Source organism: Anser anser (genome assembly GCF_964211835.1).
Source record: "Anser anser genome assembly, chromosome: 20".
NCBI classification, from domain to species: Eukaryota; Metazoa; Chordata; class Aves; order Anseriformes; family Anatidae; genus Anser; species Anser anser.
In genome coordinates, this window is record NC_139741.1 from 4817995 (window position 1) to 4844440 (window position 26446).

Here is a 26446-nt window from a genome sequence, read left to right on the forward strand (position 1 = left end):
TTCTTAAAAACTGCTATTTATACAATTAAATACATTCCTCCTCCACTCTTTAATATTCCTATAGTAATTCCAATCCTTTTAGAAGTCCGGTATTTCTGTAAGCATAAATCCAGCATTTAATCCTGTGCCAGACTAATGTTATAACCTGTTCGAAGTTCTTCCTTAGGAAAAGCACTGAGAAGTAGCTTTGTTGCTGTTTGTTTGTTTTCCAAAATGCACTCATAGTTCTTTTCACCGCATTCCCCTAGTTTCTGTAGGACTCTGTTCAGATGAGTAACTCACCCCATCTGGTAGTAAATTACCCTTCCCATCAGACGCCGATTCCCTGACATGAGTTAGGTCTTCTGTTGCAGAGACGCTCTGGTTACCAGTACCGTGAACTGCATGACTAGTTTTGTGTCTGGATTTGTCATTTTCACTGTGCTGGGATACATGGCTGAGATGAGGAATGAAGATGTATCAGAAGTTGCCAAAGACACTGGTAGGCTAACTTTTTGTACAGATCTCTCCAACTTCTTCTAAGAGAATGTATTTGCACTGTGCTAACACTTACCTCTAATTCCTACACCAGGACCCAGTCTGCTCTTCATTACCTACGCCGAGGCCATTGCAAACATGCCTGCTTCAACTTTCTTTGCCATCATATTTTTCCTGATGTTACTCACGCTGGGATTAGACAGCACGGTGAGTAGACAAGATCTAAGAAAGCAGATCTGAAGAGGTGCATGAATGGCATTGGGTGTATGATGGCCTTACCCCAGCAAACACCAGAAGCAGAATTACAACAATGGTGCTGTCACCAAAGGGCTCTAAAGCAAGACTGGCATCTCCATGCACTTTCTGTGAGACAGCAGCTCTTCCTCTAATTTCGATGTTGGAGAAACTGAGGCCAAAATAAAATTAAATGATTTGTCAAAGTCACTGTGATAAATAGTGAGAGACCTGGGAACAGGGCTGAAGCACTTGATTCACAAGCTCCTGGTTGAACGCAGCCTTACAGGTTCCTTCTCTTCTGTACTTGTAAATTTATAAGTCAATTAGTAAATTCTGGATTTTTTTTTCCATGCTAACTGGATTTAAAAGGTGGGAACTAGTGAAGGCCTTCTCAACAGCACTACAAAAAGGATGTTCTAAAAATTTGCTACGTAAGCCTGTTTTTACAGATTGTGAATCAGCACCTTCCAGGAAGGCTGAACTCAGTTGGCTGCACTGTCTTGGTCGCAGTCTTATCAGTAGCTTACTCCTTGTAGTGCTTCCTCTGGGTGACAGGCACTTCTTACTGATGAGGGAAGACTAAATCCCTGCCCTAAAGAGTTAAAAAATTCTGAAGAAAGTCTGTCTGAACAGCAGTTGTACCAACTCTACAGGCAGGATAAAGCACCAGTGTTTCAATCATCTAAAACTCCTCTTCCTGGTAAAACTGTCCGCTATTTTCCATTGATTTTTCAGTTTGCAGGACTAGAAGGAGTGATTACTGGAGTACTGGATGAATTCCCTCATGTCTGGAGCAAACGCAGGGAATTGTTTGTCCTTGGTCTGATCATCATTTGCTTTTTGGGCTCATTAGCAACCCTGACATTTGTAAGTATTTTACCCCTCCTCAGCTTTCCTTACTGGCAGTTTTCTGCAAATGACGACTTGGAGAGAGAGTATTTTTTTTAAAACAGATTTAGGAAGTCGGATTAAATCTCTCGCCTGTTTTCTTTACGCGTTAGAAACCTGTATTTGTAATGAATGCGAACAGTATTTCTCACTAGAAAATGTGTTGTGAAACAATTGTATTGCAATTCAGCAAAACCCTAACATGCCACAAATCACAAATGATGCAGCTGCTGCCCCAACTGCTAAATCAGCAAGCAGAGATGCATCCAGTTTGCATACGTGGTCTACTTCTCACTCTCCAAACCTCCGTGTTTAAAAATATTGTGATTTGTTACTTTCAAAAGAACGATTAAAAAAATATGTTAGAGATTGCTGTAACTATTGCTGGACTGCTCTCCAGAAATTTCTGCCAATGAATGTCCCAGATCTTCCTCATCAAATCAAGCTGGAAAGCATCATCAGTCACACCTTAATTACCCCTTCATCGCCTGTGGGATTTTGTTTTCACAACAAGCTAAATTTTGAATTGTGAATGCAATGATCATAAGGGACAAGGAAAAAATACTTGGCTTTCCTGTCGCACTTCACTCCCCTTGCTCATTAACAACTCTCTTCTCATTCAAAGCATTTTACAGTAAAGTTTACTGCAGACGTAGTTCCTCTCTGGGACGCAATGTCCTCCTCCTTCATCCGATTCTAGGCATCCCAAATGGAAGGAAAGCAAAGCAACACCCTAGTTGTTTCCTGTTCTGTAACTATGACTCAGGTTGGAGAAAGAAGACACAGAGGGCATGCAAAAAACCACTCCATCACACCCCAATAAACCTCATTTGTGCATTAAAATCCAACTAGAACAGCCAGCAGATTTTCAGCTTTCTAGCTCTTCTGCATGGCACTGGTGGAGTATGTTCACACAGAGCCAGAACAGACCAGCAGCACAGCCAGGGATTTCACAGGTCACACCACAGCAGAACTTACACATCTGTGAATATTTTGGTCCAGGTGAAGACAATAATAAAAAATAGCGTTCCAGGATTCCCGTCACTGGATCGCTGGTTCACCGCTAAAACGATCTCCTTCGCAGGGAGGCGCATATGTGGTGAAGCTGTTTGAAGAGTACGCCACCGGCCCAGCTGTCCTGACAGTGGTGTTCCTGGAAGCAGTTGCTGTGGCCTGGTTCTACGGTACGTCCGCTGCCACGGGGCAAAACAATGCTAACGAGCACTCCTGAGCTCCTGCGGAGCGGCGTTTCCTGTGTCTGCAGGCAAGATCGCTGTCATCTCAGGGAAAAGTTTGCCTTTTTTTTACCTCCCACAGACCCTCTAGTTACCAAATCTGTGAGAACTGTTACTGATTGGTCTCTGACAGATGTATACACTGACATCTAAAAACAGTAAGAGATATCATTCAGAATAATTAAGGATTAATAATAATGTAGTTAAGACTTACAGGAACAAAACAGTATTTCAAGATGGGTTCTGAATTGATTTGCTGTGCATGCATCTACTTGGAAAAACATGTTTCTGCTGTCACGACTCCTGCTGCTTGTCTCCACAGGCATCACGCAGTTTTGCAACGATGTGAAGGAAATGCTCGGCTTTGCCCCAGGCTGGTACTGGCGAGTTTGCTGGGTAGCAATTAGCCCCATCTTCCTTTTGGTGAGTTTTCTTCATAGCTTTTCTTTTTGGATCCAGCACAAGAAAATTATCATTGAACAATGCAGTTCCTTAGACTTCTAAAAGTTTACACAATTTGCTTGTGAAGTTCTTTATTAACAATTTTTGTTAAGCCCAAAATGCCCAATTAGTGAAGAACCTAATACAATGCTGCAAGGTCTTGCTACTAAACCACAATTTTAAGGATTTTTGTAGATGAGCTGGGTAAACAAGACTAGGTTATAAATAATTCTTCTTTCCCCCTCATGAACAAACATTACTTTGTTTTGTTGCTTTATATTTGCCTCAGCAAATAAAAATGATGAGGAAACATACTGTCTGGGGAGCAAAACCAAGGTAGGTAAATACACTGTCCCAGTAACTGCTGACTGACACTTAGAGTACTCCATATAACATTTACAGCAGTTAATTGCAGCCTTTCTAAATCTACATTTCAGAATTGGAAATACTGTCCCAATGTTTGACCTGGCAGGATTATTGATAACATTTTAACATCAAGTGTTCATTTCCTGATCCAAAATTAGTTCGTGCTATCTTTTATTGTCACTAGCCTTAGTGGGAGCAGAGCGGGTCAAGATGGAGTTTATGAGCACCGAACGTAGATTTAAGACCTACAGAACAAATTCAAAACACTGTTGTAATGATCAATGCATGTTTAACAGATTTTCATTTTATTACCCATAGAAAAAGAAGGAAAAAAAAGACTATAAATAAAAGCGTTACACCACAAATAATTTTTATACTACTGTCCTCTTTGTGATCCTAAAACAGTAAAATAAACAGAAGCAAACAGCTTTGGTGATGTGGTTACTAGGCAGAGCTATTAGTCCTCGCTGCGGAAACTAAACCAAACTAAGGAAAGCCCAGAAGGCAGCATGTTATTTCTCTATGGAAATTTTAATGGAAATGTTAAGGACAGAATCCTTATCTTCTAATAATAATCTGGAAAAACCGAGTCAGAGATCCTTCCAAGGGCAGTCCCAATATTATTCACGTAGTGTTCAGCTACGAAGTATTTGTTGTTTCACAAGAACCTTCTCAGTCATGAAGGATGTGCAGAGTGAAGATGATGAATCAAATTCTGAGTAAGACTTAGCTATCTATTTTTTTCCGCCTGGGAACACAAGGGATGAGGAAGACCTAAGTGCAGCACCAAAAAACAGGCACGTTTTGTAGGAAGCCTGAAGCAGTACAACCTCGCTCAAGACAGGCAATCCCAGAATCACACAACAGTGATTTACTCCCTAAATTTCCTCCTTAGGGACCTAAACCCATAAGAAAGTTGCTCGCTGATGAAAATGACAAAAATAAAATGGGTGTAGGCACACCACTATCTGCGGAAGTTGTAGTGTTTGTTTAACTTTAAAAATCCACTCATTTATTTTGATTATACATAAAAATAAAAAGCACACTCAGATTATAGAATAAGGAAATGACCACAGAGGATATGAAAGAGTTATGAACTGTTGGGAAGCGTATCTTAATGCATCATTCTTAAACTGTCTTAAGCAGGGAAGAGGGCAGAGCAACAGGAACAACACAGTTGGAATAATTAAAATGAGTCCTAACTTTTTTTTCCTGTTCCCACGCAGTTGTTGAATTGCTACAATAGGGATTACTTCTCATCCCACTTGTTTCAGAGTAGACACTTGCAATAATTGTAGAATTCAACTGAATGAGCAAATAAAAACCATGTTCAGAGCTGAAATTTCAGACCTCATTTCCAGGCTAGCTGTACATGTCAGGGCTGCTGTGATCTTTGGATTCATAAACTACACGCAGGAAAGCCATCTAACAGCATTTGTGCAGGTGGCAGCAGAATACCATATCCAAACCAGTATTAGCATTTGCAAAAGCTACTGAAGAACTAAAATTGTGTGGATGAATATCACAGAAAATATGCTAAGTTTGTAGAAAGTAAGTAACAGAAAAAAAATGGGAAAAAAAATATCCTATCACAGAGGAAATGGGAGGCTGCTGTGATTACCATATGTAAGTACTTTAACGGTATTTGAGAGAGCATGAGCAGGGTCTCGAACCCAGCGAAGAATGGCGTAAGGAAAACAATACGGGGCTGCAGGTTAAATTCAGGCAAACCAGAACTGACACTGATAATGGTTAAATACGAGGCAAGTAGCTAAAGGAAACAGCACAGTTTTCATTTCTGGTGGCTTAACATCCAGGTGATGCCTTTCTGGAAGGGATCTTTTAGCAGGAACCAAGCTGCAGGGCTCAATACAAGGATAACTGGATGAAATTCTACAAACTGGTATCGATCTCTCTCTTTTTTTTCCCCTTAAGTATACAAGCGTGGTTTCTTTTGTGGTTTCCTGTTTCTTTTTCAGTTTGTCACTTGCAGCTTTCTGTCCAACCCTCCTGAGCTACGACTTTTTGATTATAATTACCCCTACTGGACCACAGTGTTGGGTTACTGCATAGGAACCTCTTCTGTCATCTGCATTCCGATCTACATGGTTTATCGGCTGATCGTCACTCCAGGAACACTGAAGGAGGTATCCAGTAGGCTCTGTTGTTTCTATTTGACTGTTAGGAAGGAGGTGATATCTATAAGTATTATACGTTAATTTTTCTAGGATTTGATGCCCTGGGCTGTTTTGTTCCTAGGCTGCTGACAGCTAATTGTCTTTTGCCCATTCTGAGTGATTTACAAGTCTCCCAGGTCTCACTGAGGGGGTTAAGATACGTATTCATATCAATTAATTTTTTTTTAAGCTCTGGTGAACTGGAAGCTTTCCCTAGAGATCACACATGACACAGCATCGTATGTGTGCATGAGCCAGTGGAAGACCAGTTCCCCTGGGTGTGCTTACAAGAACAAGTTTCTTTTTCTCTCCCACACTTAGTAAGATTTCTTTGACATAAATCCATGACAGTCTGTGATGACATTTTGGGGATTTCTCATAAGTTCATGTAAATACCAGTTCTGAGAGAGTATGTTCAACTAGCTCACGGTACCCACGTAAACATCGAAGTCCTAAAGCATTAACATGACAGCTATCAAACTGATTTAATTGTATCTGTTACAAATAATTAATAAATAATACTGTGCATTTCTATAGCCCCTTATGGTTTTATAGTGCTAGGATAACATAACCCTGAAACATCCTTTTCTTGTACCTGATGAGGCATAACTCAAACCAGAGTCAAATTTTTATTACAAATCCCTTTTCAAATGGTGCTAGTGTTATTTATTACCTATAAAATGAAAACATCTTCTAATACTGATTTCTTTGCAACAGCGTATTCTGAAAAGCATCACTCCAGAAACAGCTACAGAAATTCCTATTGGAGACATCCGCATGAATGCAGTTTAAGCTAACCTGTGTTCTGGGGGAGAGGTGGAGCAGAAAACCTAACTTTCCCCATACTCTTCCCCACCCAAAGAATTACGTTTCCAGCTGAGATAACAACTGGAGGAGCTTTCAGTGGAGGCTCTGTCACTGACAACGGGCATTTGGAAACGTGATGCCTCCAGCACATTTATCCAAGCAATCCGATGAAATCTGCCGAGCACTTCTAACCAGACTGAACCGACTGGGACCAATTCGTTCTGGAAACGCAAGGACGTCTGTGTGCATGAGAATACCACTGCGCCACGCGTGGGCACTGGGGCTGGTTGAAAGCCTGCGTGACTGCCAAAGCCTCTGTGGGACGAGCGTCAGCGGGTGGGATTAGGCTTAGAATTGCAAGTGTGTGGCAGTACCCCTGTATTTTCCTCAATGTGATCGTTCGTACTGGGCAATGTTGTATTCGCTTCTAAGGTTCTAATTGCTTAAACTACAGTGAAAAATACAAAAGTATTTCCGATAGCCATATATTACTCAAGTAACACAGGGTTTTATAAACTAAAATATACTAGTAAATTCTGCAAACCCTAGGTTTGTAGGGGAGTCGTGAGATGACGAGGAAACAATCCCGAGCAGCACTATATAGCACTCCGCACGAGTTAGCACACACATTTGGTAACGTTTATCCTCCTTTTCATTTCCCACATTTCATAGATTTTAACAGTTTCTATTAATTGTTTCTTGCTTAATACATTCTACAAAATCCATTTTTGCAATGTAGGCTTCACTTTCCTTGAGACACAATCAAGCAGAATATATCACAGGTTACCTCGCCAGTATTTAAGTTGCTAGCACTTACTCTAAAGTTTTCATAAATAAGCTAGATATTCGCAAAAATCATTGCACTGACAGACCTAATGTTTATTCCCAAGGAAACTATATACCAACAATGAATTATTTGCGGTTCAGATGCCAAAAAGTGGACTCTCAAAGATCTGTTTATTTTTTAAAGTCAATTCCACAGCTAAAATTGGCTGGAGCCTGCAGCTTTTTCTATTGTTTCCTAGTAAAGAACTAAAGTTTAGAACAACCCTTTTGGCTGGCTGACAAAGGTACGTTTAACAAACCACACAAGCCTACTCTGAGGATTTACTAGCTCCTGTTCTTGTGTGAATTACATTTAGCTTTCACCCCGAAGAAGAAGAGATCATTTTTTTAACAAGACGTTCAGCAGGACAGGTTCTGATCAGAACTATTTGTACTAAATTTTGAGGCACTGATACACAAATTAACTTCCATGCACATACTGATCTCTTCCTACTAGGTATGTACATACGCCTTCCAACAGGAACTGCCCTTTAGACTGACTGCAGTCAGCTGGAGGACAACAGTTTTGCTGCAGTTACGTGGAAATTTAGACAAACCTAAGTAGTCATCATTTATGTAAAGACATTGTATTTTTACTCTACTGCATAGATTATAACAATCTGTGAAAAGTAAAATAAAATAGAGCGTAAAAGTCTCTTTTGTATTTCATGGTCTACTTAGGCAACATACTGCTAGAAGGAACAATGTCATGTACACATTCAGAGCAGCAGGCATTAAGAAACCCACTGGAGAGTTCACATCAGTACAAAGAACTTACCTGGTCAGAGGAAAGCAGCAAGGGTGCAATTGCCTTTTGAAACCATTTTTCTTGCTTCTGTTGTGTTTTTCTGCTTAGGTGTGCAGACACCTCGTGGAGGAATGCCTCCTACACCTCAGCTATTGACTTCACTTACCTTTAGGTCTCGAGCCCAACTTCCAATCAGGAAATAACTTAAAGTGACAATGACGGTTCTTTCCAAACTACAAACATAAGTCTCCTGCACTATTTTAAAAAAGGGAGTAGGTTCTTGCATTGCCACCAGAAAAACATAATAAATCTGTCTTACTGGATGGTTACTCACACAGGCTAGTTCTGAAGCGTACTCCTCAAGACTATTTGAAAACTACTTCCAAAGCTGACTTCATTGTGAGGAAAAGACAAACGGTTGAGAATCTGTTTAATAATAAAAATGCATTTGGATTTCAAGTTGCCAATCAGAAAATTACTGTTTTTTTAAATAAACATTTCTGTTTTGAGTTCATCCATTGAAAAAATACATATGAAATGTCAATGTAAAATGAACGATGTACTCATATGTATCAAGTGTGGGAAATAAAGGAGAAAACCCCACCCAGCTTCTCCATTCTTTAGACTGGTGTTCAACTAATGCTAGGTATCTTACCTCCTAAATGGGAATTTTCAATAGATATATCTTACAGATGTATTTCTTGCCAGAACTGATACTCTGTTCCATGCTAGGCTCATAAATAAATACATATTTTAAACTCTTACAGTTCCAATTTTTAGTCATTTTTGTATGCCCACTTGCAAAAGTCTCTTTTAACAGGCATTCTGCTACCTTCTATTAAGAAAGGTGATGGTATAGCAGAAATGGTTGAGTTAAATACAAGCATTATTTGCATGAAAGACAAAGTTTCTCTTTCAGTCCTTGCAAACAAACTGAAATTGGGAACATTATGGAATAATTTGCAGGATAGTAACTGCAGAAATCACTGCTATTTAGTGTCCAATACTACTGACATGTTATTCCTTTGTAACAGCATTTGAAATGGCAAAAGACGCATCTTTAGTTCATATTAAGACACCAAAATACAACAGCCATTGAATTTCTGGGTGGATTTAGCACAGAATGCTGAGCAACATCCCAAGAAATGCCAGTTTTTTCTAGTGGATTAGAACTCAGCCAAAAAGCCCCGATCTTAATATAGATTCCTGTTACAGTCACAGTGTAAAACTGGGCGAGTTCTCTCAGCTTGAATTTCTCAGTTGAAAAAATCAGAATAATGCACTGTGACTACAGCTGTACCGTGAGAGATGAAAGCTTATAAAAATATTTGAAGAGAGATACAAAAAGCAAAGCAGACATGTAAAGTCACAGGAGAAAATATTTTCAGAAGTAGGCAATCCAGAAGATCACTAGTAATGTTACATTTTTATTCTTTTTTCACCAGGATAAACCAATGGGGGGTAAGGAAGCCCTCAAGAAGTAGATTTAAAAGGCCTTTCTTTTCATGAGTAATACAAAGATAAAAAACATGTATGTTTTCATTCTAAAAAAAAAATGATTTTGCAAGGTACTTCAGTTTCCCTCAATTTTGATTTCATTTATATTTATCATTGATTTTTCTTCCTTTTACATATCCACCTGAAACCATTTGCAGTAACCAATATTTATCAGGTAGCCCATTTTGATACTATATGGGCTGCACTGCAATTCAGACTGTTTGAGGCAAACAAATTCTTCAACTCACCTTCTGCTTGTCAACCACACCAGTATATCCCACCCTCTATACTGAATGGTGAAAAAGGAGTTACTGAAACTGGTAAATTAGGAACACGTTTGCCTTTCAAGCAGAGAATTAGGCTGGAGTTTTAGCTGTACAGAACTAGGCATTCCCTCCACCTTGTACACGGATGCATCTGTATTAATTCATGCGGCTGTTTAGTTACAAGTGTTGCAAGCTGACTGTAAGTCATCAGTATGTGCCTTGTACTGTAAACTGTTATTGTAATAAATTTAATATTCATAATCCAACTGTAGATGTCTCTTGTGCCTCTCTCTAATGGGGAGTTTCATGCTGGCCTACAACAGATCCCAGTTTTTTAAAGCAAAGATAAAACAATTCCAAGAAAAAGCAGTCCAGTTTACTACACCAATAAGGCCTCTTTGACAAAAAGCAGAGTATTTCGTTTGCTGTCTGAACCTTTTCCACTGCTAAATACTCCACTTTCATTCTATTCCAACAGAAAAAAACAATGTGCATGACATTTGTTTAGACAGAACATCAAAACCAAACCGATCCACACTTGGAATAAATGCTTAGCTACTCGATTTAAGTAAGAAGGCAAGGTAAAAACAAAATTTTTTTTTTGAGCTTCATCTGGGAAAAGTTAAATAAAAAATTGTAAAGAGGATTAGTCAAACACAAATATTTCTACTTATATGTTTCCTATTTATAAGCCTAACATATTTCCCCACCAAAGAAAACATAAGCGTATCATAAGGAAAAGGGAAAATACAGATCAAACAAAACTCCAATTGGTTCTATTCTGAGATACGTTATTTTATAACATGTCAAAAAGGAGCCCAAAGGTTTTGGCAGCATTTACTAAAACTAGGACACAAAAACACAAATGACTCAGCTGTTCTTCCTACTACAAACTACTGCAGTTAAGTGAATCATACCGTGTGCCCTTCCTGATGAGTTTCTTAAAATGACACATTTCAAGTTTCCCCAGTCTTAGCAGCAAATGATCAGCTCACAAGACCTGGGCTATGAAAGTCATATTTGAGAAAGCACCACAGAAGTTTTTTGAAGTAAGAGAATTAGAAAATCAAAAGGGTTTTTTTGAAAATAAATAATTTAAAGGAATCTGGAAAGAAAAAGATATCAGTCCAACATTTTAAAATCTTGGCCAGGAACAAGGGTTATTATTTCCCATACAAACATTTGATTGTCATAGGTTTTGTTCTGAAACTAGGACTGCTTTAAAACGACTTTGATTATCTAAGTGTTCAAAATCATCTTTGTGGCACTTATAAAAACTTATTATTTTTAGTTCATGTTATTATGAGACAAAAGTGATAGATTTACTGGAAAAATAAGTGAAAGAAACCATTGTGAAAACTGTTGAAAACGTATTCTAAAATCTATGACCATTGCCAGATACCCTACTTACCAAGTTATAGTTTGGAGAGAACTTTATTTCTTGCTTATGAACCCCTGAACAGACAGACTGACAAATCTAAAGTAGTACCTCCATCAGAACAAGCAAATATGACTGCAATACATGAAAAAGGATGCATTTATCTTACTTCACATACAAAAAAAGATGAAGCTATTTCCAGTAAAATAACTCAAGCATTCAAAAAGACCCACACATCACATGTAGTACTTATCTTACACTTTATTTAAGTATTTCTGTACATCAGGTCCCTAAAACCAAAGCCCACACATATATACAAATTCCGTATGTCAATATGCATTTAACTTCCCGAACATCATACTAAATACAGACATCTCCTGGATTGTTGTTTGGGCTGTTTTGCTGGCATTTCTTCCTCTTTTACAGGTATGTTTCTTATTTTTGGGAGCATCTCTGGGCACTGATAACTCTTGGTAAGGCCTGAGAGCCTTAAAGCATTATGAGTTTAAAGAGCTCATTCTGCTTCAGCTGGTGAGAGGAGTAGGGGCTGCCTGGGGCAGGAATTTTCACTTTAGGCTGTTTAACATTCCTAGAACTTCCCAGAATCTTCAGATGAAAAATAAAACACAACAGGGATAGGATACTGCAGGCAAGGGTGGATTGATTCAAACAAATTTAATACTTTGACTGCATAAACTGACTAAGGGTGTGTATCAACTGATCCATTAATCCATTTCAAAAGATGTTCTTCTGTTATAGAACACAGAATTTTTTTAAATGAAAGCCAAGAATAAATAGCTAAGGTACACTTTTACTTCTGTACACGAGTCCATGCAGCAGTGGATTTTCCTCTTGGTTGAGAGACCAACTGTTTTTGTCCACCACAGCAGCGTTAATCTTCTTCTTTCTCAATGTAAGGTTTGGCACTGACACGTGCCATTTGCCTTGCCAAATAGCGGTCCCTTGCTGACATGACTGTCTCTTCATTGCTCCGTTTGGCAAATTTGCTCATGCTCTCAGACGCTTTGTGTGTTTGTTCTTTCTCCTCTTTCTCCCCTTCTTCTTCAGCTTTACGTTTCTGCTCAGACAAATGTCTAGAGCTGGAGCTTCTCTTCTCATCCACCTCTCTCTCTTTTCCCTTCCTCTCCATTTCCAAATCAGTCTCTCCAACTTTTCCAAAAGATGCGGGACTGTTTTCCCTCCCGTCTCTGTGTTTTTCATCACTACCATATTTTTCTCTCCTATCCTTTACATGATCTTCCTTTTCTCTGCATTTCTCTCCTCTCTCCTTCTCTCTATCATTGGACCTATCTTTACCACTTCTTATTCTTTCTTTTTCTCGTTCCTTTTCTGAACACTTCTCCTCTCTCTCTTTTGCCTTCCTCCATTCTCTTGCATGTCCCTCCCTCTCTTTTCTTTCCTTCCCCCTTTGTTTATCATCTTGTTCTTCTCTCCTTCTGTAATTATCTTTAGTAGCATGATCCCCATGTCTATGTCGCTCTTCCTTTTCCCTGTGGTGATCCTTTTCATGGGTCCTACTTCTCTCGTAATCTTTTTCTCTGTATTGTTCGTCATTTCCCCTTCTGTCTGATCTGCTCTCTCCCCTCTTTGTCTGATGATTTGTCTGGGCTTTTGTGCGCAGCTCTTCCTCCACACTGGATGAACTTGGTGACCTGGAATGCCTCTGGTGCTTGTGATGTTTAGCCTCCTCTTCACTGCTCACAAAGCTGTCTCTCCTTTTCTTCCTTTTCAAATTTACTTTACTATTCTTGTTTCTCTTATCATCATCGTTACTATCACTTCCTATGTCGGTATCAGCATCTGGATTATCCTCTTCCTTAGCAGGGGGCTTGAGTCTTTGCCTTTCGTGTGGGCCTTTGTTCCTTTGGTCGGATTCATCATAACTAGTGTTAGGTTTTTCTTCCTTTATCCTACATTTTTATGTTAAAAAAGAAAAAAAACATTACACGGCCTGAAGTCTCAGACTTTTCTACACACTGACTTCTGGTCAGGTCTTAAGCAAGACTGTAAACAAAAGATGCTGCTGAGAAGTCTAAGAAAGCAAATCTATCTGTAGTTCAGGTTCCAGGAATCCAGCATAAATGATTTCTATTAAAAATCTGCATATGGTTCACTGGTGAATGAAAGCTGATGAATTTATCTAAAAGAATGAGTATGGTTAAGTATCTGCAGTCTCCTTCTAAAGAACAGAACAGAGATTTGTGTTCTTGTGTAAGCTTTCTGGCAAGCTACATGTTTTTTCCTATGTGTTCATTCTTCTATTCATACCAAATAATTGTCCAAAGAAGAAGCACGTTGTATGTTTTTGTTCACAGAAGTAGGAGCATAGCTTCCATTAGAAGTAGTAGATTTTTACTCCAGTATTTCTGAAGTTCTCGTTCTTGTGACTAAATAAAACTTTTTAACAGCTCATAGATTCTTAAACAAAAAAGACGATCCATGAAGGACAAATTTGGGAACTGGGCAGAAGAAGTTATGCTTCGTCATTCTTTTCTGACTGATGGAAATGCATGTTTAATCACACACAAGCCATATGTCTCCTCTTCCTAATCATACAGCTGCAGTTACAGGCTGCGGTAAATTCTTATGAATCAGCACGCCATCCACTTAGATTAAGTGTTTGATGCTTGCTTTAAAGTCTTTCAACAATGACTAAAAAATTAACTTGGAAAATCCAATAATCTACTTTATTAACCCAATTAACTAAAATGAATGTACTGCAAATTCTGAGATCTGAAAGTCAAGCTGTGTTCTCTCTGTATTCTACAGTACCACCCTAAGAAAGATTAAAATATAAGCTGGAGCTCACACGAAAGGTTTTCTGGGAGCACCATCTAAAGTACTATTTGCTTTCCCACAAATTAACTTTATATACAACTCGCAGAAGAAACACTTCCTTAATATGCAAGATTAAGAAACCACCAATTTCAGATGATCTCTACGCAGCAGAAAACCACATTTTACTGAAGAGGCTTTGAAAGACCCATTAAAGCAAATAGAAAACTATGTGGGCTGTTTACTTACACTACAAACACTATTGCTACTGTTTTACACAGATTCAAGAGAATAACAAAGATTTCATCAATAAAAAAAGAGGAAACCATAAAAAGCAAAATTCATTTAACCATCTCAGTAGCAATCTTTGTAAGCCACTGAAATCATGCAGGTCTTTCTCTCTGGTGGAAGCCAGGATGTTTTTCCAAACATGTAGGTATACTAATACTTTAAGTCTCAAATGATGAAACTGTGGCTGCAAATTTCACATTTTTTGCTTAAATTCAGGAAGCTGTTCTGCTTTTCTTCCAGTTGTATTTCTTACTTCCTATTTCTTTTACACTACCTTTTCCTATTAATTCCAACAGGTGGCATATCTTTATACCAAACACATAATCTAGTACAATAAGTACAATGTTAGAGTTCGACATTTTTTTCAAGAAATTCATATCAACATTTCCTATGACTTACCTCTATATGCCCATTATTTTATTTTACTTTTTGCCTCCTTCGTGGTTCAAAATATTTAACTTAATGCAGATTGCAAAATACTATGTAAACCGAAGTAAACATAGGTAGAATAATATAAAGTACTGTTACAAGTATGACTGTTCTCTGACACTTTTTAACCATATCCCTGTCCTCCTTGTTGCTGTCTTACAGTCTATACCATTGATGATCACTGGACATTTTCCAAATAATTTTGTTAACTAGAGGTATGTATAAAGCATTCTGTGATTCTGAAGTGATCAGGTTACCCCTACCTGTGTGATATACTATTCCCTATTTCTTGTGGTATTCCATTAAATCTGGAACCACAATCAACCAGCAGCTGTTTTATACGTGAAAGCTTTCTGGAATTGCATTGTACCTGGCTTCACGGAAGCTGCATTTCGGCATCTCTTCTTCCCCTACCCTCTGGTTTAAAAGATGTCTGTAAAATCCACTGAGATCCTTCTGTTTGGTCACATCCAAGTATGCTAAGGGAAAAAAAGCAAGGTTGGATTTATTGTGTTATAAATACTCATCAGACACAATTCACAATTGGTAAAGACACCAAGAGTGCCATCTCCACCCTGGAGGTTTTCAAGCCTGGAGTGCAAAAAGCTCTGAGCAAGCCAATCCAACCTCATAGCAGGCCATGTTTTAAGAAGGCTGAAACAGACAGAGGTCCACTAGACCAGAATTACCTCATTCAAGATGCTAAAAAATGCAGGAGATTACATGTCTGTCCAATATATCTTGTTTGTTATTCTAACATCTATTTATAGTTCCTATTTTTATGCCTATTTCTGTGACACTACAGAATATCTGGTTAGGGAGCGCAAGCATAATTGTACTCCAGGCTTAGAAGTCCTCCTTCAGTAACTGACACTTCCTCAAAAATTAAAGCCCAAATAGTACTGACACACAAATGGAGGAGCTTCCTCTGTTCCTTCAGTAACCTGTACAAGGGAAAATAACAGACGGAAAGCGGGATCTGATTCAGTGTCTGTTATCTGCTCCTTTTTGATATTGAAACTATATCAAGCCTTACAGAAAGACCAGATGACAATGCTGTAAACATGTACAAGGCCATACTTCTTTTTAAGAGGTATGCTGGTTCAGTGTTAATCTCACCCTCCAGAGCGGCCTGTCTTCTTTCTCTTTCCTCCTCCTCAGCTCTCTCTTGCAGCTTCTTCTTATAGGCCGAAGTCACAAAAGCCTCTTTGTGATCAAACTCTCCTCCTTCCATTTCACGCTCTTTCTGAATTTTTCTTTCCATTCTTTTTTCTTGTTCCTTCTTTCTAATCTCAGCTGCTTTGAGGATATTGTGGATGTATCTAGGCTAAAATAGGAGGGAAAAAAAAAGTTTAATGATGAGAGATAATTAAGGTGGCTAAGAAAACACAAATTGGGACTGCTGGAGATGTTGACAGAATAGAAATAATAGAAAAATAGAAGTAATAGGAAAAAAAATGACAGAAGCTAATTTAACACATTCTCACACCAACAGCAATGTTAAACTATCATCCCTTTAGGTCACTATTGTGGCATGCTTCCCAATAACAACACAGGTTGCTGTATTCAGTGAAAACATTCAGCCCAACTTTGACTAGGATGACTTTTTCTGTGAGTGAAACTAAATCTTTTTTTTCTACTTCTCAACCCTGTCTTCTGTCTTGTAAAGTCTTGCCTTTCTATTGACGTAAGGGAGAAGAAAGCTTTCTTTTATATCCACATAACCTGACAAGCGCGTTCAAACGAAATAGAATAAGTAAATACAAAAATATCATTTGTCAGGATAATCCTGCAATGTTTTGAAATCAGGCATTGGGCTGTGAAAACTGGCTCACATTTCACCAACGAAAGGTAATTACTTTAGTGTTCTGACAGGTTTCCTGTGAGCACACCAGTGAGTGAGAAGGGACAATTTATGTTCATTGTCCTTTATTATCAGAAGTCATATTGCTGCAGGGCCCATTGTCTCTAACCCCATTATCCCACTATAAAAGTCTCTTAACAAATAGAGAAAGATATGCTAGACATCCTAAGTTGGGTGGGAAACCTGCAGTCTGCTGCACTCCTGAGTTCCACTGGATCAGGACTCTGCAGTATCTGATGAACTTGTAGTTCTACCAACATTTTTGCAAATTACTACCTTAGGTAACAGAATTTGAGTACAACCTTGCATGCCCCATTAGAGAACACGTTTGGCAAAGCTTAGAAGTTAAGCGATTGTAGTTATTCCAAGCATACAGAGATAAGACAGACAGCATACATTTTCAAGTATCGACCTTTTTCTCATCGTTTCCTGATAACATTCTGGCATTATTTTCTTTCTTCTTCTGCTGCATTTCATCATAAATACTGTCATACTCATACACTGTAGCATCTTCCGACAAAGCCTTCTGAATTTCCAATTTAGTCTAAAACAAAACAAAACAGAAGTGTGGGGAAGAAAAGATAAAGGAATGAAGCACGAATATGTCAAATGAATGGAGCATAAATATCTTTTTCCTTCTTACTATGTCTTCAATAGGTCTGGAGCTTTTTTTAAAAGTAAAACTCATGTTTCTTCTGTATAACTTACTCCTCGATAACAGTCACAGGCCTACTGTTGGTATATATTTAAATATTAAAAAAAAACCAACACAACAACAATACTTTGTAATATTACATTCTACAAACAAAACAGTTTGAGAAACTGAAAACATCAATGCATTTTATGCCACAATACAAGCTTTGATTTGTATTGATTAAACTTAAATTTTTACTGTTTTAAGTTATGACCAGTTCTGTGTTAAACCTCAGTCGCAGACCTTTCATTAGGCAGTTCTACAGCTACTCTGGTTATAGCAAAAAGAACCCAAAAAAAGAACAATCGTGCCCACAAAAGCGAAAGAAAATCTTTGCTAGAGGAAAGGCTTTGAGAATTTCATGTTTAAAGAAATTTTATGCTGCAAAGAGAAATGCACAAAATTATAGAACCATGAGGAATTTTTAAAAGGGTAACTCTAACTCTGAAAATACACAATTATGTTTCTGCAATTATTTAATAAAATGGGAAATGTAATTGGTTACAATTTTATCTTTCCATATTTAGAATACTTTAGATTCCAATTATAATGCTTCTGGAAAATAATCATGAGCATTTGCCTACTGGTAAAGTTTAAAAAAATCCACGCATTTTATAACATCCTTAATCTGTTGACCAGAGTAACAAAAAGACCATCTTGATTACAACAAGTCTTATCTTTGAAAGACATCTGTGTGGAAGCCTAGAATTAGGAATAGTAAATTTCATTCTGTAACTGCAGTAAAAAATAGAATCACATTCTATTTGATTCCATGATTTTGATCACACTTAAATACAAACCATATAATTTGAGTTATATTTTCATTCAGTCAAGACAGGAGGCCAAAAGCTAGTAAAGGACTTTCTCACTTCCTTTGTCTTTTCAAGTATACTTCAGAAAAATTGGGAAGCACACTGCCTGCAGGATGTGCAGAATCAGCAGGATATACGGCAATGCATTTTGGGATACATTATCACATAAAGAACTGAAAAAAAACAAACACACTGGCCAACAATTTATGGAGGAAGTTTAGGAAGGGAATACATTTTATCAATACAGCAGAAACCAGATAAAAATGCACATCCACATACACTGATGTCACTGGCAAAGCCAGATTAGAAAGCTCCTCAGCTTCACTCACTCCATCGAGGTTTTTTTGTCTTCCCTGTGTCCCATTTACTCCTCTGTCCACAGCCCTGCTTTTAGGTCTGCACTGTCAGGCTGCTTATTTCACATGTCTCAGTAGCGGCACAGGTTCATAAGCCACTATTCCAACACAAAGGTGCAAGAGTAAAAGGACAGGAGCAAGAATTTCTTATTCTTAGCTGGAATTTCTGGCACCTTTGCCAGCAAATAAAACGTGTGTAACTGCAGCTGTGCTGAACTGGCTGCTTGCCTGAAGACAAACAACCAAATACACGTTAAAACTCCCATATCTCCCTGGATAGTAAATGCACTCATTTCCAAATTTGTCACGGGCATGAAGAGTCTCCACCGCACCTTACCTGTTTCATCACTTGTTTTTTCAATGCTTCTTTCTGAAGACTTTCACCGACAGATGGCTGTAAGAAAAAAACATTGCAGAAATAAAATTAATTACATTGACACAGCTCATATTATTTTTCTGCCATTCTAATGAACAGTTACCTAAACAGCCCCCTTGCATTAGGCAGTCTCTCATTTCAACAGCATTTTTCCATAAGCAAGAAAAACTAAAAGTTCATTCATAAGCGTACAACGAATCAGCCTTTTCTGTGAGCAAAATACTGCCCTACCTCAACATATGTATGTCTTTTATAAAAACGGTGATGAGTTTAAGAACACAATTTTACAGTGTACCTCAAAAGCTACAAACAATTTCCTGCTATTTCACAAACCAAGCAGCCTCTGCTCAAGAAACGCTCAGAGACGTGAGGAGGTCTGTGGAAATTGTTTTGTCTCAATGCCTTTTTCCAACCGCTGCCAAAAAACTCGTAGAAAAGCCATATCCCTCCACTGCAGCAAGGGTCAGTCTGTTGGTACATGAAGCTAGCACATCAGCAGTCAAAACACCTAGCAAAGGGTATCTAAGGTGAAAACTGAAACATATTCCTAAGAGATAATGCCTGTGATACACCTGTGCACTCTTACAACCACTAAACTTCTTTCAGTTGTTGCTAGGAAAAAAAAAAAAAAAAAAAAGGAAAACACAGACCACCCCAAATCATGAGAAATTGGAATGATATCCTCCTATCAATTTATGTATCAAAACCATCTGAATGTTCTTGCAAACTGTGTACTTAAGAATACAGAAGGATAAATATTCTCAATGGTTTTTGAATTATATTTCTAATACTCTGTGAAATAGGTGCTGTTCAGAATTCACATATTGCTTCCCATGTGTAAATTTCAACAGAGAAGTGACAGCGCCGAGCAGACATTCTTACTGGCAACGCCATGGGAGAACTGCTTTCATAGAAATATCCAAAAAGATTTGGCAATATTTCAAGTTTGATCGGTATCATTAGTTCTGTATTTTTAAAAACAAGAATGTTGCTGATTTGAACAGCATGTACTTCAGGCATTAATGGTTAATATTCCAAGATAAGTAAGCTAGAAAGCAGCAATACTAATCTTCCCCAAGAAAAAAGAGTATCCACTACTGAAAGCATTTCCTAATCTGCATACTCTCTAAAAACAAATAACACAAACGAACAAACAAAAAACACGACTGAGTTTTATTTAGTTTTGTCTTTTAATTTCTATCTTTTCTGAACCAAGAGATAATACTGTTTATTAAACAGACGCACTATAAATGTCAGGACTCCTGTCCTTGTTTATGTAATTAGATATCGCTTCATCTTAAAAAGCAGAAATAGGAAGGAAAAAATCCTCTTGTGTTTTGGCAGCTTCCCAAGCTTTGCGGCTTTGACTAGTGCATAGATTCACAGAAACACGGAACAGTTTGGGGTGGAAGGGACCTTAAAGCCCACTCAGTCCCAAGCCCCTGCCACCTCCCACCACACCAGGTTGCCCAAAGCCCCATCCAACCTGCCCCAGGGCTGGGGCATCCACAGCTTCTCTGGGCAGCCTGTTCCAGTGCCCCACCACCTCGGAGTACACGCTATCTCTTTCTAAAAAGAGAAGAGATTGTGTAATCAGCTCTAATAAAATTAAGCAGAAAACCAACTAGCAGGGACCCTGAAACAGCAACTAGGATCTTCTGAAATCAAACAGAACTAGCACAACGCAAAATCAAACAGATTCCCTAAACGAGAGGGCTCTGAATTTCCTCTGATGCTTACAAGTAATACATGTGTCATGACCTCTTTTTCTTATGCTATTGAAGTTTCAACACATGGGTCAACAAGGAAAGACACCTAAGTGCTTTTCCACAATTTTCTACATGACAGACTGTAAACAGTTGAAATCTTTGTCACTGGTTAATTTCAGAAACAGAACAAGTTGTGCCATAAGCAGCAGAATTAATGGACTTTCATTTTATGTGCCTTTGTGCCCTCTGTCTCTTTATTCCCATTATCATCCCCTCAAACACCCTACCTGCCTGATTTGTCAGGGGGGCAACACTCTGTGTGATCCACAGCTACCCCTGTGCTGAGCAGTCCCTCAATTATTCCTTCTTCAGGCAGAGAAAAATTAGAATCACAAATTCTCAGCTGTCTGTCCTTTACTCAGATGCCAAATTTCACAAAAAAACACAGGAAGAGTGTTTTCGGGACCTCTGCCACCTATGTAGCATAGTTAGGATTGTTAGCGGGGGGACTAACGGGTACACAGAGGGATCACCTCTACACGGCTTTTTTCTGCTAGGCAAACCACAAATAATAACGAGACTTGCAAGCTTCTGTGTAGCCGCGTCTAAAAAACTATCCTGAAAGGTGCTTTGTCAGAGCAGTACCAAGCAATTCCAAGCTCAGCAAGAGGAAAAAAAAAATGGTGCTAAGGCAACGCTGTCAGTACTGGGAGATGTACGTACGGTACCACCTGCCTGCATCCACTGAATGCTGGATAGTGCATTATTTGGTTATAACACCCTACAAGAATCCTGTCTTCAGCCCTCAGTATTTCCCTCTAGCTTTCAGGATTGCAGAACTTGTTGAGAAATATTTACAATATTGTACGTAATTTTTATGTCGTGCTTTCTTCTAAAAATGCTATATACGAACAGTGTGATCTTCATATAGATGACTATTTTAACTTGGCAGCGGAACACATACAAACATTTAATGTAAGACCTGGATTTCCAGATTTCCTCCTGGTTCTCGGGGAAGATGATGTCCCTCTGCTTGACATATTAAGAGTCACCACTGAAGGATTCCTCCGTCAGACACTCTTACACTGGCTTTCCTGAAAGGTGCCTGAACACCGAGGAGTCTCCTCCGTATTACGGCAGAAAGCAAAGGCTCACTAACAGACAGAACAGACCCTGTGGCCCTATTTACAAAGTGAGCTTTATTCCACTGAAATATTTCAGACGCTGCTCAGAATGTTTTCCTTGTCTGCCTACATGAAATGAATGTGTTGATCTACGAAGATTACACAAACACAAAAGTAATATATAATCCTCATTATTGTACATGTAATTGTAAAGAAGTCCACCTGTGATATGTTTGCCTAGAACGGCGGCAAGTTTATAGAAAACAAACACCTTCCCTAATGGTTTATGGTTGACAATTTCCTGTTGTGCTATGAGCTCTGATAGATGAGAACTTCCTGTTCTTTTGTATTGTTTTTACTTATCAACTGCCCATTTATTAAAGGCCCCAGAAGCTCAGCAAATCTGTCTCTTTCCCTGAAGTCAAGCTATTCTTCAGAAGCACAAAGCTTGTAGTTTAATATTTTCTAGAAGGAAAAGATGGTTTAACCCTATCCTTTGAAGTCACATAAAACCCGTGCAAATTAAGAATTTTTACTGTTAGACACTGAAACTACTGACCAATGCTTTTAGCTCGACTCAGGTGTGTTCCAATTCTAACAGAGCACTGCAAACCATTTACAGCTTCATACAAAAAGTACAATTCAAACTTCAAAAATCCAACATCTAAAAAGTGGGATTCCACATGTTTTCTCTACCTTCCTGCCACAACATCCCCGTCTTCCCACATCTCGGGTCTCATCTGCAGCTCTTCGCTTCCTCTCTGTATTTTCTGCTTCCTCCCATCTCACCTTGGCGAGGCAGCCCTCAGGTCCCAGGCCAACCAAAGGGAATGGAGGAGGGTTGGGACCTTCTTGTCTTTCCCCTCATCAGGGCATTAATGGGGTCTTGGTCCTGCAGTTAGAGAGCTCTGGTCTCATCAGAGAGACCATCTTTAGGTCTTGCTCTCATAGAGACCTGTATGATCTAACTAGATCCTGCACAGGGACACAATCGCTACGTGTACAAGAGGCTCAGGCCTCTATGAAAAAAAAAAAAAAGAACTCACAACAGATTCACCTCCGTTCATACACTGTACAAGCCATGGTGACTGGTACAAGGAGAAGAGAAAGAACGTGTAAAACAACTCCCGTACAGAATTAGCTTTCCTTGACATACCCTCCCAGCTTCCAGCAACTAGAAGTCTGGGGACTTCCTGAAGCGGAGGATGCACCTGGACCATTGTTTGACACCAGCGGCATCCCCTGATTTGACGAATCCATTCCTGAACCCATTTATAGCTTTGGCCATGCCACAATATCCTGTGGTAGTGAGTTCCACAACTTAATTAGACATTGTGTGGAGAAAAACAACTTCCTTGTGTTTAGATGAAACCAGCTACTTGGTCATTCCTTAAGATCCCCTACTGCTCATGTTATGAGAAACAGCAAAATCACTTTGCTTTCTCTGAATCATTTTTGATTTTACACGTTTCCTGGGGAGTTATTCCTCTCCACTTCCTTTCTGTCAGTGACCTAAGAGCCCCTCAGTCTATTTAGTCTTATTCTGCATGCAAACTCTCACATAAACTCCAGTCGTTATCATTAGTTCTCCACTCTTTTTATCAGTCACAGTGTCCTTTTTGAAAGGAACCTAAAGCAAAAATAAAAATTTGAGTCTACATGTGACATAGTTTCCTGCTCATTTTCAAGCAAAAAAAAAAACCAACTTTCTTTGTGCTTGCTTAAAATACTCCTTTTACTTTTCTTTTGGATGGTCACTTAAAAAACAAAAACAAACAGAAAAAGACCTCACCAGGCTGATACACTGGCAGAACTATCCACACTGACTCCATGATCTCCCTCGTGAATTTAGCACCTATTGTGGTCTACGCACAGGTTATATTTTACCTACACTTGAAATCCTGAAGAAAAAAATCAGCTTTGAAAAATTGCTTGGTAAGACATGAAAACGTATGCTGGATAATTCTGATACACTAACACAGAAATTTTACATGCTGCAAAATGAGTCTCAATTTACAGAGAGATACTTTCAACTAAATTCCAAAACAAAACAGAACAGTCCACTAGGAATACTGACAAGCCACCTCTGAAATCACAATGCATGAATAAAGGGATAATATTTTGGGAGAAAATGGATATACAACAAGTAACGGTATGCCAGAATGGAAGTTTATTTCTGACGTCTCGTAGTTTGCTGATGTAACATCTGTTCTCTACAACAGCCATTCCTAGGGATAACAACCTTCCCCCCAGTTTTTAAAAACAGCAACAATTCCTCATTTTGAAGGCAAGTAATTCAAGACTATGTTGACTAGAAATAACTGTAAGCACCTGATTTACTTTATACCACTCAACGCTGGGAAAATTTATTCTAAGAAAATTTCTATCCAAGATGTTCTATTGTTGTGAACTAACCCAAAGAACATCTTCATCAGCGACTAACATCCATTAATGTACTTAGTCACAGTAAAAATGATCACATTTTGAATTCTTTCAGCAAGGGTACAGGCAAAATCTTAATGAAATATGCATAGTAGCATTTAAAAAAAAAAAAAAAAAGGACTGAAAGTTTGGTATCTAATATATAATCACAGACCAAGTCAGGGGTGCAGATTTCCCAGCACAAACTTTATTAGAGTTCAGTTAAAAATACATAATCTCCAGACATTTGAGATGTAGTTCTGACTGATAAGGCAGCAGACAGGAAATGAAACCCCTCCCAAATGCTGCTCCTTATCTTGAAAAGCTCTGGAATTATTATTGAACTAATAAAGTAATTTTGCTTTTTTAAAAATGATCCTTTTTGATAAAGGCAGTTATGAGATTATTACTTTTTGCTGGGTATGTACCATACTGATGTGCATGACAACTTTAAAGAGTCTTTAGAGCAGCCTGGCAGCAAATGTCAGCTCTTCTGAAAGGAATGATACTTGATCTGTTAAGCTACAAGTTAGTTGACATCAACACACGTTGTTATTATTACTAGTATTATTATTAGCATTAGTTTACTTTCATGTTGAGGTATTAAAAAGAGAAAATGCAGAAATAGAAAAAATGCAAGTCACCCCTCACCCACTGAGGGTTCCCAGTCCTACCATTTAATGTTTAACGACAACAGATTAATTCAATCCTTGGGATCTGGAAAATGTGGGGTCAGTCCCTTGGTGCAGAGAAGGATACCAAATCCCATACTGCCACAGAAAGGGAAAGGGCTCCTGCCACGGAGGACAGTGGATCCCCGTCACGTCCATCAGCTGTGTTTGAAGGAAAGCCTCTCTTTAGAGCCCTGGTGCCAGCTGTGAGCTCAGTCAGAGGGACACACCTCCCCACAGCGCTAAGGAAAGCAGTCAAGTGAGGAAAGGGATGGGATTTCAGACATGTTCCTGTCCTCTGTGCCTCCCGTAAGCTGCAGTTTCATGTTTGGGGTTGAGTGGATATTACTAAGAAGCTCCTCAGTCCTCTCATGCACTGTGCAGAGGGAATTCAGACATCTTCAGCAGCGGCACTCTGGATTTGACCTCTCACAGAGGATGGGAATTGCTCAACTTGTCACAGAAATATGACAAAAAAAACAACTGCTAGTTTATTAAAAAGTGTTTTGATACTAGGAGTCAGAGACCAACAAAGGTTACTTGATGCTTTATTAGCATTGTTTTTTCAACTACACAATAGAAAGAGCATTTTCTGGTTTTTGGGGGAAAAAAAGATTAATATTCTTGTATTATGATTACACGATACCTTATGATTAAATCATCACAGGTAATTGCTGCTTGATAATACCCAGCAAATTGTAATTTTATCTCCAGAAACAGAGAAAGAAATGTTAACCTTATCTCTCATCTGTGTAGGGAGTTCATCTCCACAATTCTATCCTTTTCCTGTAAGCTATGAAACTACTGGCTCTGAAGTCTTCAAAAATTCTGTTTAAGAAGCTGAGTATCTGTAAGCGTTCAAACCAGCGTACACACCGAGCCAGTCCTTGGATGCGCCCCATGTGTAGAGCAGTACATCCAGAAGTGTAATTTTTATAGTGGGCAGCACCATCTACTGGATCAGGTAGAAAGCTAATATTTTTAAGGTAATACTTAATAAAATAAAGACAGCTATATAAAAGAATACTATCAACATCCTGCAATGTAGCCATACATCACAGATTATCAATAAACTCTGCGGTCACTGAAAAGCTGTATATTTTTTGATATATTATTGCAGGGATTGTGCGTACCTTGATAATTACAATTCCTATTACTTGCCTTTTTTTTCTTTAAAACTTTTAGTTCGTACAGCTCTGCTTTTGCTTAAAGTGAGTACCAACAATAAATCAATTATATTGAAACTGCGTGCAATAATCTAAAGGATACAATACACTTAACAACTATACAGTTAATATTTGAGAAACAACCGTTGATTACTACTGGCTGTTCTGTTTGTAGACACGGTCACCTAGGTAACCAACAAATCTATGGGCTAGATGCCGTTAACTCTTGCAAACGAATATGATGAGCTTTTGGAAGAGATGGCAGAGATTAATGATTACTTCCATTGAAGTTGCACTAAAGAAAACACAGATCATATTTCACACCCAAATTCAAAGTGATAATAAACATCTTAACAATGCTGCTATAACCTGATGCAGGCATTATGGTTGTAAAC

General features: G+C 38.6%; 3 protein-coding genes across 5 annotated transcripts in view; 1 reads left to right on the top strand and 2 right to left on the bottom strand.

The window, feature by feature from the left end:
• The window catches only part of SLC6A4 (solute carrier family 6 member 4), a 26191-nt gene extending 13469 nt beyond the window's left edge, over positions 1 to 12722 (top strand). For 2 of the 3 annotated variants that reach the window (XM_083806438.1, XM_083806437.1), the window contains 7 exons: positions 354 to 481; positions 572 to 684; positions 1450 to 1581; positions 2687 to 2786; positions 3160 to 3260; positions 5624 to 5791; positions 6539 to 12722. In XM_083806438.1, coding sequence (XP_083662564.1) covers positions 354 to 481; positions 572 to 684; positions 1450 to 1581; positions 2687 to 2786; positions 3160 to 3260; positions 5624 to 5791; positions 6539 to 6613 — 817 coding nt within the window. In that variant the 3' untranslated portion in view covers positions 6614 to 12722. The other variant, XM_083806439.1, reaches the window with a different exon arrangement.
• The window catches only part of NSRP1 (nuclear speckle splicing regulatory protein 1), a gene marked incomplete at both ends in the record, with an annotated part of 15134 nt that continues 922 nt past the window's right edge, over positions 12235 to 26446 (bottom strand). Inside the window, 5 exons of the mRNA XM_083806087.1 lie at positions 12235 to 13273; positions 15229 to 15337; positions 15978 to 16185; positions 17135 to 17266; positions 18922 to 18978. Coding sequence (XP_083662213.1) covers positions 12235 to 13273; positions 15229 to 15337; positions 15978 to 16185; positions 17135 to 17266; positions 18922 to 18978 — 1545 coding nt within the window. The remainder of the gene's footprint in view (positions 13274 to 15228; positions 15338 to 15977; positions 16186 to 17134; positions 17267 to 18921; positions 18979 to 26446) is intronic.
• EFCAB5 (EF-hand calcium binding domain 5) overlaps positions 18994 to 26446 on the bottom strand; it is a 48323-nt gene continuing 40870 nt past the window's right edge. Inside the window, 1 exon segment of the mRNA XM_083806404.1 lies at positions 18994 to 25338. The gene's annotated coding sequence lies outside the window, so the exon portion shown is untranslated.